Source organism: Schistocerca americana, chromosome X, assembly GCF_021461395.2.
Source record: "Schistocerca americana isolate TAMUIC-IGC-003095 chromosome X, iqSchAmer2.1, whole genome shotgun sequence".
In the NCBI taxonomy this organism is placed as follows: Eukaryota; Metazoa; Arthropoda; class Insecta; order Orthoptera; family Acrididae; genus Schistocerca; species Schistocerca americana.
The window spans coordinates 103,845,953-103,861,292 of record NC_060130.1 but is presented as its reverse complement, the minus strand read 5'-3'; the positions used below and the strand labels follow the sequence as shown (position 1 = coordinate 103,861,292).

Sequence of the window (15,340 nt, the reverse complement as noted above, 5' to 3'; positions counted from 1 at the left end):
GATGAATGGAGACATAGTAGAAAATGGTAATAACAGCTTATACTGCATCAGACATTGGGTATTTTCTCACATTTAATAGAGTTAATAACAAATTAGGGATCAAGGTTATTTGTGAAATAACATGAAAATATATGGGTTATAAATTTGCATCAACAGAGCAACCCTCAATCCTCATATTGTATCTACAGCTGTCAATAATAATTCATAATGTAAAATGAGAAAATGAGAACTTAGTTTAGAAAGTAGTAAAATGTGTTCCATGCTGAATAATGGCACTAAAATGTCTTATCAGTAATGTTTCAAGATTAATAATGCATCTTTATAACCCCCCCCCCCCCCTCTCTCTCTCTCTCTCTCTCTCTCTCTCTCTCTCTCTCTCTCTCTCTCTCTCTCTGTGTGTGTGTGTGTGTGTGTGTGTGTGTGTGTGTGTGTGTGTGTGTGTGTGTGTGTGCCCCTTTCAGTGTAGAGTGGAAAGATGGAAAGATATTGCTAATATTCCTAGTGACAGACATCCTGTGAGTGTGTGTTTTTAATGAGAGACATTCAGCAGCGAATTCCCAGAATTGGACATTTATGTATATTCATAGTGTATTTTTTTCAACCTTCGTAAAAAAATTTCTGACTTCATACTTGCTCCACATGCATTGTTCACAGTCCATTCTCCACCAGGCTTCTTTTTTTCACATGACAAACTATTTATTTCTGACATTACAATGTTTGAATCACTGGTCTTTATAATAATTTTCTGTGATGGAGTAGTCTTGTCACAGAATTACATTTGATAATCCTCCTTACCGCATGTTCTCCTTGTTCATCCAAACAAAGCAACAGTCTCCTTTCTGTTTGTGGGCTGCTCCCACTCTTTTTCACCTTGGCCTTCTACTTGCAAGGTTACATGCCTACTCTTATCACATTCTATCTTCCTGTAAGTGCACTTGTATTTTTTCATATTTCAGCTGTAGAGTTAATGGCAGTGAACTGTTGCAGGAACGCTCGCTGGTTCTTGACCAGCCAGTGAAAATTGGTCGATCAGTTGCAAGAGCCCGCGCAGCCCAAAACAATGCAATCTTTGATTGCAAGGTGTTGTCCAGAAATCATGCGCTGTTGTGGTATGAAAATGGAAAGGTATTTGTTTGTTTTGCTTACATCTCCAGTGATGACATTTTATTCAGAAAATAAATATTTACTGCAATAAATGTAAGGACATAATAAAACTAAGTATGTGCATTATACATCATACAAGTTTATGTTTATTTAAAGCTTTCAGTCATTAAAATATAGTATTCTGAATATTTCTGAAGATATATGTGGGCAAAAACACTAGATGATTTGTGTGTTGATTGTCCTGCTGTAGCCACTTTGTATTTCATTGTAAATGCTTTGTATGTTGATAAAATTTATCAGTGTTTGATAACATGATCCAGTGAGGTATCCTCATGGTAATAGCAATGTTTCTGGATGTGCAAAGGCATTGTGTGCTACCTTGTCAGGCATTTTCATTTATTCGTTCTTACTTCAACACAAAATGACTTGCTGCTAATGTACATAAACTGAACAATAGCTTAATCCAGATGGTTTTCGGTAACACATCATGAAAGAGATTAAGAAGACCTGTGTGAAATCCAAAATGTTAGTTGTTTTTAATGGAAAAGTTTGCAGCTTTGTGACATAGTACACAAACAAAGAATTTTATCATTAGGTGACAGTGACAGGAAGAATACTATTTTGCTATAAGTGCAATTATCTACTTGAATCTTTTAACTGCGAGGGAAGCTACAACTGCTTAAAATCTGCTACTTAGGATTATAAATTCTGGGACAGCATCTGCTCATGATTTTTTAGATTGTTTCTTAGAAACTTTTAGGCAAATGTTGTGATGTTTTATTAATTTGACTTAAGTACTTTGTGCACATTAAACAGAACAAATTAATAGGAGAAAACATTTTATGTATCACACATCCAAATGAAACAATGAACCTTACTCATAAAGTGACAACTGTGCGTGCTCTAAGGTCCTAATTGAGTTATTTGTATTCTGTGAACAATATACTACCAAGTGAGCAATTTGATTACACCTTATAATGAGCTTCTAATCTTTAATCTGCACGTACTGTATCTCACTTTCCCAAACTCTGATTGTTCCCATGCATCTAAAGAAAAATATTGTCCATATGCATTGTTACCACTATGAACTGATAGTTGGTCTGCTTCTCTACACTTTATTCAGATTTGTACGAAATAAAGAAATAGATGAAACACCTAGTATAATCAAAAGTTATCGTTTTCAGAAAAGTGTTAATTTTTGTGTTGTGTTTTTTTGGCTTATTTCAGACATTATAATGTTCTGTCTATATTGCATGAGGCATATTTGCACATACTTAAAATATCGATCACCATACAACACTGTAGTCAATACCATTTTGCTTACTTGTTGGCTGTCTCTCTTAAGTACTTAAATTTGCATTTTATATTAAAAGTTGAAAAACAAAGTAACTAACTGCATTTTTTTCTGCTCACATTTGTTTATTTCAAACTGGTTTTTGGCTTATTAGACTATCATCAAGGAAACAACTGGCGAGTGTCTATGAAAGACATTAGTGTTCAGGAGCCAAACTTCAGAAACAAAGATACCTTCAATGCATACAGAATCTCTGGTTGTGACATTGGGTGAGAGACGTCAAATCAAATACCCATCACTCATGTTATACACCAAGCATGTTGATGAGTTACAGTACCTCTGTTACAAATGCAATTGTAGTATGGATAGTATCAAATACAGTAGGCCTATATAATGAAAATGTACAATATTGAAGTATACGAATTGTATGAATATAATACTAAACATTATGAGGAAAAACAAAGTAAGATGATGATGACTGGTTTGTGGGGTGCTCAACTGCGCAGTCATCAGTGCCTGTACAAAGGCCCAATTTTTTTCACACTTCAATTTTTTACACTCTCTAATCTAGCCACTATCACAGATGATGATGATGATGATGATGATGATGATGATGATGATGATGATACAAACGCCCAGTCCTCGAGCAGAGAAAATCCCCAACCCAGCTGGGAATCGAACCCAGGACTCATTGATCCAGAGAAGCAACAAAGTAAGATGTATGACAGTTCTATTGCGGCACAAGATTTTGGATATGAATGTGATCAATTAGGGTTGAGCTTTGGGAGTGTGTGGCTGTTCGAGTGGCTCATACGAAGTGTAAGAGTGGAAATGTGCTCCACTGTAATTGATCATTCAGAATCAAGCGGAGTTTTTGAGCTAAATGCTTATTGACATTAAATGACACTGATAGGCTAAAGTGTGTCCTTGTTGGCTCTATGTTGTACTTCTGTGTGCAGTTTGTATGTCTGACCATCTGTGCATTTGAATGTAGTGGGAGATTTCATAAGTAAGACTACACTTTTGCTGAACATTTCCCCAAAACACTGTACCATGCCATTAGACGCAGGGTGAAACGGAGGTATGATAACATGCATAATTCCATTCTGGGTGCAAAACCACTGAAAATCCATGGAAGTGAACTGCAGATCATTATTTGTGATGAGTTCATGGGGCTCCATTAGCAGAAAAAAATAGTTACGAGGATCTTAAAGGTAGTTTCTATCATGGTCTGTTGCATTTTTATTGTTTATGGAAAATAAGAATATGTGTCTTACAAAAATCAAACACATTGGACATCGAAGTGGTCTTGCAAATTACACATGTAACCAGTCCCACAGATGGCTAGGTGTGCCATGACTGGTAGGTTTGGGATGGTGCCAGTTGCTGCAACTGACAAGCCTGTCATTTTTTGAACCACTCATCCAATATCTTCGTCTAACATGGCCAACACATGCACAGTTGGGCAAGATTCTTCATTCTGGAAATGACCCAGTGGGACTTACGCAAGAGTTACTGTTGGGTAAGTGCATGCTACAGTCGGTTCAGCCCAAACATCCATAGTACCAGAAAAATGAGATTTCTACTCTTGCTCTCTATAAGGTGGCAGCACTCTCCAAACATACCTTGATTGTGACTGGGCAGCACAAGAACACAGCTTGGAAGTGTATATCGTTCGTTACTACTGAATATTTACAACAGATGAACTTCTCAGGTAGCTTGTGCGTGGCATACCTGTAGCTAATACAGATGAACTTTGCTGTCTCTTGGCAGTCTGTGAGTTAGTCAGAGGGACTGAAATTAACTCACTCGCAGACACTTGTTGCTAACTGTTCCTATTGCTCCATAAATAGCAATTTCCCATGTCGGACCTGCTGCAGCCACAGTAGACGAGATGGAACTGTAGTAGCTTCTTAATGGTACTGCGATCCATAGCATAATTGCCAGAACTGTGGTGGATCTGTGACAAAAGTGAACAAGTGTTGGTGGTGCATTGACTTTCATTCCTGTTGGCCAAAGGATCTCCATCTGCACCTGTATTATGTGGAACCAAAGTATTCCCCGTTTTACAGTGCTCTCTCTGGCAGTTGGCAACACTATCGGTGAATGGATATGATGATGCTGATGGAAGTGTCGGGCAAGCAGAATGTAGTCCTAATTAGTGAGTTCTATTTGGAGGCAGACGCTCACCATTGGGAGACACCTGGCAAGTAATGTGCCTTTGTGGTGACAGCCTCTCGTGGCACTGCTGTGTACAACTTGAGCTATGTAAACAGCAATTATGGAAGTGCAAAACTCTCAGAAGCACTACTCCATTCTGGTGGTCTTCCTGATTGAACAGTAAGACACTTCTGAAAAGGCGAAGGATGCTGTGTCATGAAAAAGAACAAAGAAGTTCTGTGGAGTAGGTTGAAGGAAGTGCCTGGGGCCAGCTGGTTTGCATGAACTGGCACACCAGTCTAAAGATTGAATCCTTGTGTGTAGCTGCTATGGCAGTGATGGGAAACTTTCCCACAGATGGTTCTAATTGTGAATCAATGTGGAAATTGACAGTCTGTTATTTATCAAACAGACCCATAGGACATGTAGGCAGTGTGTTGCCATTCTTGTCCTGAGCTGACATACAAAACGAGTGGAATATTGGTTATTTGATAAGAAAAGAGCCCAGTATTGTAATCTCTAAGCTTTACATTTAGGCAACTTTGACTTATTGTGAAAAATGTGGGCAGCAGAAGCAGCAGCTTGTGATCTCTGACCAGATGAAATTTGTTGCCGTAGACAAGAAAATATGTAACATTTGGGTACTAAGTGTATTTGACAATACCTCATTCTCTATCTGTGAATCATTTTTTTGTGCCAGGGTCAAGATCTTAAAGGAAAACGCAATATGCCATTTGGAGCCCTCTGGATACTTACACGATAGAATGTCCCTGATGCCATATGGTGATTCATCCATGGCTAGCATGAGTGGTAAATGAGGCTGATACTAGGTTAGGTATGGGGAAATTTTGAGACATTACTTCAGCTTACGAAATGCTTGGTGGCAATCCACAATGCACCAGAAAGGGATACCTTTTCTCTGTACTTGATTCAGTGGATTGACTATCGTCGCAATTTGGGGGATAAATTTGGCATAATACATAACTGTTTCCATAGAAATCTGCAGTCCGTTACATTCTTTGGTAGTGGAATATGGGCAATGGCTGACAAATCCTCTGACATCAGTTTAAGGTCTTCCTGGCTATAGATACATCATATAAAAGGGGTATCCAAACCAAAGTACTCTCCACTTGCACTACTACACCTGTCTAATCTATTATTCCATTTTTTCAAAACATTATTGAATTTCATCTTTCATGATGCTTGACAGAACCTCCACAGTTTTCTTTCTTCACCTCAGCAATACACTTTCCTTTCATGTCTCTCTTCATTGTAGGAAAAAAAGTTGCAGGACGCAGGTTGGTTAAGTGTGGGAGATAAGGAGCAGGGATAATACCATTTTTGGTCAAGAACTGTCATACAGACAAGGCTGTGCGAGTGGGGGCATTGTCATGATGGAAAACCCAGTCACTTGACTGTCACAAATGGGCTGCTTCTGCAGCACACTGTTGCAGTCTTTTGAAAACTTCCAAGTAGAAAGCTTGGTTAACTGTTTGGCCCCATGGAATAAACTCTGAATGGAAGACTCCTATTACATCAGGGAAAAAAGCATTGTTTAATATTTGGTTTCACCTGACAAGCTTTCCTGGGGCAAGGCAAACTTGATGTCTTCCACTGGCTTGATTGTTGATTAGATTCAGTATTGTAAGCATAGCACCAAGTTTCATCACCTGTGATAATTTTTGAAAAAAAGTTTGGATCATTTCAGGACTCTTCTTTCAAAACACAGCATGCTTCCACACAATCTTTTTTTTTTTTTTTTTTCCAGCGGTCGTGGCATGAATTTGGCAGCCATCTGTTTCATTTCCAAACCTTCTGTCACAGTTTGCTGCACTGAACTCCAAGTTACTCTCAACAGCTCCAAAATTTCTTCAGTGGTCCACTGTCGATGGCTGCATGAATGTTTCCAACATTTTCATGTATTTGGGCTGTGGAAGGACAACCGAGACAAGGTTTTTCATAAATTGACATTTCACCATTGCTGAAATGGGAAAACCATTCAAACACGCGAGTTTTCCCATAGCATCATCCTTGTACATCGTTTTTAACATTTCATGACTTTCTGTTGCACTTTTTATGAGGAAAAAGCAGAATTTCACCGCTGCAAACTGTTCACAAAGATTCAGCTGTTGTAGAAATGACATGGAACAGTTCTACAACAGCATTTACACAGATACTCCGCAAGCCACCGTACAGTTTGTGGCAGAGGGTACCCTGTACCACTACTATTCACTTTTTACTGTTCCAATCATAAATAGATGGAGGGAAAAGCAACTGTCTATATGCCTCCATATGAGCTTATCTTCATGCTCCTTAGGTGCAATGTATGATGGTGGCAAGTAGAATTTTTTGCAGTCCGCTTCAAATGCTGGTTCTCTAAATTTTTTGAATAGTGTTTCTCAAAAAGAACAATGCTTTCCCTTCAGGGATTCCCATTTGAGTTCCCAAAGCATCTCTGTAATACTCACGCACTGTTTGAGCCTACTGGTAACAAATCTACGAGCCCACCTCTGAATTGCTTTGATGTCTTCCTTCAACCTGATCTGGGATGGAACCCAAACACTCGAGCAGTACACAAGAAGAGATTGCACCAGTGTCTATATGCAGTCTTCCCCAAAATTCTCCCAGTAAACCGAAGTAGACCATTTGCCTCCCCTACCACAGTTACCACATGCTCGTTCCACCTCATATTGCTTTGCAACATTACACCCAGATATTCAAATGACGTGACTCTGTGAAGGAGGACACTAGTAATACTGTTCTGAATATTACAGGTTTGATCTTCCTACTCATTTTCATTAACTTACATTTTTCCACATTTAAGGCTAGCTGCCATTCACCACACCAAATGAAAATTTTGTCTAAGTCATCTTGTATATTGCTACAGTTACTCAACTTTGGTACCTGGGGCATCATCAGCAAACAACCACAAATTGTTGCTGACCCTGCCCACCAAATCATTTATGTATACAGAGAACAACATTAGTCTTGTCACACTTCCCTGGGACACTTCTAACGATACTCTTGTCTCTGATGAGCACTCACTGTCGAGGACAACATACTGGTTCTATAATTGAAGAAGTCTTCAGGGTACTCACATATCTGTGAAAGTATTCCATATGCTCATACCTTCGTTAACAGCTTGCCATGGGTCGCCGTGCCAAATACTTTTCAGAAATGTAGAAATGTGGAGTCCGCTTGTTGCCCTTCATCCACATTTTGCAGTATATCATGTGAGAAAAGGGCAGGCTGAGTTCGGCACAAGTGATGCTTTCTAAAACCGTGCTGATTCGTGGACATAACCTTCTCAGTCTCAAGAAAGTTTATTATATTCGAACTGAGAATATATTCAAGGATTCCACAGCAAACAGAAGTTAAGGATATTGGTCTGTAATTCTGTGAGTCCAGTCTTTAACCCTTCTTACATACTTGAGTCACCTGTGTTTTTTTTTCTTGTCGCTTGGGACTCAGTGCTGGGCAAGAGATTCATGATAAATGCAAGTTGGGTAAGGAGCCAATGCTGTAGAGTACTCTACATGTATAAACTCTGCCAAAACTCGTCCCTACCTTCCTTCAGTGACATTCAGCTTACTGATTAAGGAAAGACCACTCTGTGTGCTCCTAGTGGCAAAACATCATACTACAAAAGCTCTGCCGATGAAACAATTAGTATAGTTTCTCTTAGGTACCCCCCGTATACTTAATAGAAGGCTTACAAAAACTATCATTTTGGCATGTTACACTTCGGCCCACTTTTCAAAAGGATTGAAAAAACTTGTTGGAGATTTGATATAGGCTCCTCTTGAGATCTTCCTATCACCACTATGTCATTCAGTTAACTGACACATCGTGAAGTGTAGGCAATAGTTTGTTCTCAAAATCTCTGAAAGATTATATGTATGCTTGCAACACTGACAGATAAACTGTTGTATTTATAGAGGTCATAAGAAGTATTTAATACCAGAATGGCTTTAGAGAATTTTTTCATCCTGGAGAAAACCGGGATTTATAAAAAAAAAACACCTTAAGTTGCAAAGGAAATGTGCTATACACAACAACAAAACAGTGCTCATACAAGCGTCTGCCAACAGCAAAGTGTGTCTAAGGCTCTAGGAAGACTATGCAGTGCTTTGTAACACAAATTGCCTCCAATGAGCGTGGCGTGACAACTGTTTAAATTAGATTCGTTTGAGCAGTTGCAGGCAGGCTCTTGCACATGCACAGTTGAGTCGCATATGAGTAGTACCTTCTTCCGCTTCTGGTTACAGAAGTGTGACTGGGCGCTACTACTTAATATTGCCCCGGTTCGAAAATGAGTAAATCTGGGGCTGATGCACAGCCAGTCTGAGTTGTTGTTGTGGAGGTGGGTCGTCTCCACGTGACTTGTGTTTACGTTTAGTGATTTTTTGTTGTTTCCTCTTTGTTTATTGCTCTCACGTTAAATGATAACAGAACATATTTTTGTGGCCGGGAGCTATCAAATGAATTAAAATACGTTCGCGTAATTACGGAAGGCTAAAATATGTCATTAGTTTTAGATTTTATTTCCACCTTTCTGACAGTCAAACATTAATCGCCTTACAGAACAATGAAGCTATTTTTACCAGTTTCCTAAAGATCTTTTCTGTTGAGGCACTCAATTTATTTGAAAAAAAGTGTTTAATTTCTCACTATTGGCTAGTTTCAACTGTTCGGTGCATTTCAAGTGATCGTATGGCATTATGCCATAATAAAGAACCAAACATGAGATAATACAGTACTGGTACTCCAAGAAAATTTACATACGAATGTGCATTTTAAGCTGAATTATGCGTTTTAGTATGGTTCACGAAATTTCAACGCTCCTAAAGTATCCTCTGATGTCTTGTTTCTTTTATGACATAATTTAAGGTCTTTTAATGTTTTACACGTATGAACTTATGGGCTTCCTGCATCATCGTAGCTGCCCAAGCGCGGTGACGCTTGTTATCTGGCGCTCTCTTGCAACTGCTGAAACGAACCTATTTCTAACAGGTCACGGGAAAATATTGCAAATGGTGGTCTGAAAAGTGTTACATTGAAAGCAGATTTCCTTTTGCGTAAGATGAGCGATGTGCGAGAATGTATGATGAATTTCTTAAATCCCAAAGCTTTTGACTCTCATTTGAAAATCAACTCTTTGAGGTTGACCATTTAGAAGAATTTCGAGCCCAGAAGATCAGACATTTATGACATTATTAAAATGTTTACTGGCAAGTTTGTGTGATGTATCTTCAAGGGTAACAAGCGCAAAAAAGATCAACATTATATGTGGAAGCTTAGCTTCTCTTCCAACTTATTAATCTTCGAGACAAATATTATATGTGGATGCTACGTATATTAATTTAAACCATCAACTTTTCTTATTTGTGTGTTCGCGCTACGTAACAATGATCTTGCTATTGGCTGACATCATGTGTCCTGAGCTGTCATAAGCTGGCGAGATCACATGACATGAGCTATGACTGGCTTACAAACGTGCATCGCAATCTTTCTTTCAATGCTTCAGAAAGTGACATGCAGTGTTTGCTGGAATTCAAATTAATACCTTCATAATACGCAAATATGCGGCATACATGTTGCTGCACATCAAAGGTCTTTCAAAACATATTTTTCCTCCTGAGTTTCGTTTTCTAAAGTGCCGGGAAATTCTACTCTGGTATATAAAACCATAAACACTCAAAGGATTGATGAGTTTTACAGTGCCGAATAAGAGCGTACTGTCACTTATCATGGAAAAAGTGTATTTTCACCCGGGAGAAAGTGTATTTTTAACCGGGAAATCCGGGAATTTTTTTCCTTGTCCACGTATACACCCTGTATGTTCAAAACTTAACATTTTTTTAGTTAACGAAAAAGTTCTTTAATGACAGTGGTTTCCTATGATCTGAGGCCCCCTTGCGAGTCCAGGGGTAAGAATAGGCCCGAGGTATTCCTGCCTGTCGTAAGAGGCAACTAAAAGGAGTTTCACACATTTCGGCCTTTATGTGATGCTTCCCTGTAGGGTTTGACCTCCAATGTTCAAAATTTTCCTGAAGAGCTAGCCAATTGGGGAATGGCGCCTTACACGGTGCATTGTGTCCATTGTGCATTGAGAGCTTTGGCCCATTTTCTCGTCGTCGCATTGCAGTCCCGTCCATTCTCCGTCTCTTGGGCGAGGACACCTTCCTAGGTGTTTTTTCCACCATGCACTATGCAGAGTCGCTTTCTGTGTCAACGATGACCATGGACTTTTCTGCACCTGATATCCAGCACAGTAGCCAGTTCGTTGTGGTAAGGCCGCCATGTACCCTATTGGTTGTAGCCCCGTGACCACACAGCTGATGCCTGCACCGTTAACTCCCCACATATGCCAAGGGGTGGATGCCCATCCCCCTGGGGCATCGGAACTCCCGGCAATGGCCATCCTGCCAGGTGACCTTTGCTGAGGCTGGGTGGCACCCATGGTCGGAGTGGTTGGCATCAGGGCGGATGACACGCGATGTTGGCATCAGGGCAGATGACACGCGATGAAGCGTAGTCCATCATTTCCTGCAGGTGGTGAAACACCAGCAGTCTCTAAGCATTCATGAGCTCAATTCAGTGCACAGAAGTGCGACCCCAAATTGTTCCCCTCCCTGGCCACACCATGGGAGGAACGACAGGCTAAGGATGGTGGCGAATCTTATTCGCCCCAGTACCTTGTCTGTTAGAGAGCTGATAGAGAATCTTTCATGCCAATGAAGCCTCAATTTTGTTGAGCATTTAGAGGGCAAGTTTGGGGAGGGCTTGTACAAAATGAGATCTGGGTCAGTCTTGATCAAAACAGCATCCTCTGCCCAGTCACGGGCGTTACTCGCTTGTGACAAGCTGGGGGTGTTTATGTAACCATCACGCCCTGTAAGAGCTTAAATATGGTCCAGGGTGTCATGTATCACAGGGACCTTCTTTTGCCGTCTGACGATGAGCTGCACTCCAATTTAGAGCGGCGAGGTGTACATTTCGTCTGATGTGTCCATTGGGGTCTGAGGGATAATCAGGTTGCCACCGGTGCCTTCATCTTGGCCTTCAATGGTGATGCATTGCCTGAGAAGGTCAAGGTGATGGTCTACCGCTGTGATGTAAAGCCCTATATCCCTCCCCCGATGCGGTGCTTTAAGTGCTGGAAGTTCGGCCATATGTCTTCCCGCTGTACTTCCAGCGTCACACGTCGAGATTGTGGACGCCCATCACATCCCAATACTCCATGTGCCCCGCCTCCCATCTGTGTCAACTGCGGGGAGCACCATTCGCCTTGCTCATCAGACTGCAGGATTCTCCAGAAAGAAAGGAAAATTGTGGAGTACAAGACCCTCGACCGACTGACCTACACTGAGGCTAAGAGAAAATTTGACTGCCTGCATCCTGTGCATATGACATCATCTTATGCCGCCACTACAACAGTTCTGGCACCATCAGCTCCGCCAACCCCAGTCACAACTCAGAGCCGGAAGCCTACACCTGCCCCCTTGATGGTGGGGCGCATTTCCCTCCCTGTTGCTCCTGCACTACCTACTTCGGGAGCAACACCCTCCCAACCATCAGGGATATCAGTCCCCACTTCTGAGCCGGAGAAGCGTAAGTCGTCTTAGGTTTCTCTCGCTAGGAGGGGGTCCCTTGGGTCACTCCCTTCCCAGGTTTCTGCTACTGGGAACGATGACACCCGCCAGTGGCTGAAGAGCCCAAAAGCAGCTGGTCGTAGGGCTTCATGCTCGTCCTCAGTCCTGGAAACTTAGCCAGTGAAGTCCTCGCAGCCAGGGAAACCCAAGGAGCAGCGACAGAAATCCAAAAAGAAAATCCCCAAGACCAAGAAAGTAGCAGTGGCACCCACACCACCGCTACCTACAAGCTGTGCATCTGAGGATGGGGTGGAGATTTTGGCGTCCACTGAGGACCTAGATCTCGCCAGACTCACAGACACAATGGATATAGACTGCTCAGGCAATAAGTCGGTGGCAGCAGGTGACTACCTCATTGAATGTTCCATGCATTCGGAGTCTCATGATGCCATCGTCCTCCAGTGGAATTGCGGCGGTTTTTTTTCCACTGCCTGGCTGAGCTACGGCAACTGTTAAGCTTAACACCTGCTATCTGCATTGCCCTCCAGGAAACCTGGTTGCCAGCAATGCGGGCCCCTGCCCTCCGTGGCTATAAGGGATATTACAGGAACCAATCACTGAAGAGTGCTGTGGCCTCCCACATTGTTGATCCACCTACTATGGAGAAGACAACCGCACCGAAACAGCACGAGAAACAATCTAAGGCCATGATCAGGGGGCTGTCTGGGATATGTGATGAGAAGACAGTCCAAGAGGGGCTGTCAGGTGCTGGATTCTGGGGTGCAACTACTAAGCTGCATAACCAGCCGAACAAGAAGAGGCCGCCTCTGTACGTCATCGTAGTGGGAACTGCGACGGATGGTAGCAACATCTTTGGGCTAAGGAAACTCTTAGGCTTTCCTGTGACTGCCGAAGCGGACCCTAAGCCACTGTGCTTCAGATGCCAAGCTGAAGGGCATGTGGCTAAATACTGTCGCAGCTCGCCACAGTGCATAAAGTGCGCTGGTGCGCACGACACCCATACCTGTGACATGATGAGAAGAGGTGGCAACTTGTGCTCACTGCAGTGGGCGACATGTGGCAAACTGGCATGGCTGCCTAGCATTCGCCAGCGATGGCTGCACTGGAGACAAGGCGCAAACCGAGAAGACACGAAGACAGTGTCGTAAGTGCCGCCAAGCGAAGACACAACTGAAAGGAGAGAAGACAGCTTCCACTGGCCAAGGTCGATCGGATTATCGCGCCAGTGAGTGGGTCGCGAGGGACCGGCCACCAGGTGTTGCACAGCAGGCGCCGCAAGTGTGGGAGACGCTCGCCATGCTGGCGGCTGCGATAGAAGAGGTGATTTCAGCCTTCAAAGCCACCATGGATGCAGATAGGGCAGCTTTTAAGGCCACCCTGACTGCTGAGATGGAGGAGGAGTGCATCCAACTGTAGCAATTGCCCATGACATCTGTGGGGACACCGCAGGCGAAGAGATGATGCCATCCGGTGTTCCCCCTAATGGAACAGCTGGCGAAAGGACACACAGAAGAAGAAGAAGACAGAATCTGCCGTAACAACGCCAAAGTCCATAAGTTGCAAGCAGATCTGCTCTGGCAAGTGGGCTACCAGAGAGATTTGGATGCTCAAGGGCATGGGCTACATTGTCCACTACACAGGGAAGACTCAACTATGGCCCTCATTGAGCCTGTCAGCACAGCCAACGAGTGAGGAGTGGTGCCACTACGCGACCACACATCTCCAAGCGCTTGACCCCCACCTTCCCTGCGGGTCCGGGGGTTAGAATAGGCCCGAGGTATTCCTGCCTGTCGTAAGAGGCGACTAAAAGGAGTCCCTCCCCCTCAAGGGGGTAGTTAGCGCCTGCGTCCAGAGACGGACGGTTCCACGACCTATATTTGCGGTCATTTTGGTTTTTCACTTCTTCTCGTTTCTTCCTTCCTTTGGTTGGTTCCTTTCTTTGTTCTTCTCCATCTCACCGTCTTACTTACTCTTTCCCTTGCCTTCTTCTCCTTGCCTTCTTCTCCTTGCCTTCTTCTCCTTGCCTTCTTCACCTTGCCTTCTTCTCCTTGCCTTCTTCTCCTTGCCTTCTTCTCCTTGCCTTCTTCTCCTTGCCTTCTTCTCCTTGCCTTCTTCTCCTTGCCTTCTTCTCCTTGCCTTCTTCTCCTTGCCTTCTTCTCCTTGCCTTCTTCTCCTTGCCTTCTTCTCCTTGCCTTCTTCTCCTTGCCTTCTTCTCCTTGCCTTCTTCTCCTTGCCTTCTCTGGTCTCCGCCTCGGCGTTTGAGACAGTCTGTCCTCTCTCCCTCTCTCTGTCTCTTCTTTTTCCTCTTCTTCCTTCCTCCCTGTGTGTGCCTGAAGGCTGAACCACACGTTCGCATGCGTAGCCGGTGATGGGATAACGCGTAATTCCCCGCCCTGGGTAGACAAGTAAGGCACGCACGTACCCCCTGGTAAAGGCCAGGCCCAGGGAAGGGTGATTGCCTGAGCTGATACCTTCTGACCATGCCGATTGGTCCCTCCGTCTGTTCCTCGGGAGGTGTGACCTGAGGTGTAAACATTCACCTAAGGCGGGAGTGCCCTCTGAGAGGGTCCCCACAAGGAAGGAACGCGCCATCGGAGACGCTGGCAATCATGGGGGATTCCTCCGCAATGGATTTCTCTTCTTCTTCTCTCTCGACTTCTGCCCACAAACGGAAACTTGACCAGCCACCAGTGACAAAAGTACTACCGCCTGCCCCACAGTTCCTCGTAGTTTCTCGATCTGAGGACAGAATGGATTTTTCCTGTGTCAACCCTTTCGTTATCCAGAAGGCCGTAGATACCATAGCCGGATCTGTCAAGTCTTGTACCAGGTTGCGTAATGGTACCTTGTTACTAGAAACTGAGAGCGCCTTTCGGGCACAAAAACTGCTTCGGGCCACACTCCTGTACACGTTCCCTGTCCAGGTGGAGGCTCAACGCACTTTGAATTCGTCTCGTGGTGTGGTATATACTAGATTACTCGACGGATTGACTGACGAGGAGATTCAGTCTTTCCTCGCTGAGCAGGGCATGACGGCTGTCCATAGGGTCATGAAAAAGGTCAAAAATGACCTTGTACCAACCCGGACACTTTTCTTGACCTTTGATAGGGTTCAGCTGCCGTCGCGCATCAAAGCAGGCTACGAGGTTATTTCTGTTCGCCCCTA

General features: G+C 43.4%; 1 protein-coding gene across 3 annotated transcripts in view; it reads left to right on the top strand.

The window, feature by feature from the left end:
* The window catches only part of LOC124554988 (sarcolemmal membrane-associated protein-like), a 337,706-nt gene that overhangs the window by 82,031 nt on the left and 240,335 nt on the right, over positions 1-15,340 (top strand). For all 3 annotated transcript variants that reach the window (XR_006968506.1, XM_047128729.1, XM_047128730.1), the window contains one exon: positions 988-1,125. Coding sequence is in view for 2 of the 3 variants with exons in the window: in XM_047128729.1 (XP_046984685.1) it covers positions 988-1,125 (138 nt within the window). In the remaining variant the exon portion in view is untranslated. The remainder of the gene's footprint in view (positions 1-987; positions 1,126-15,340) is intronic.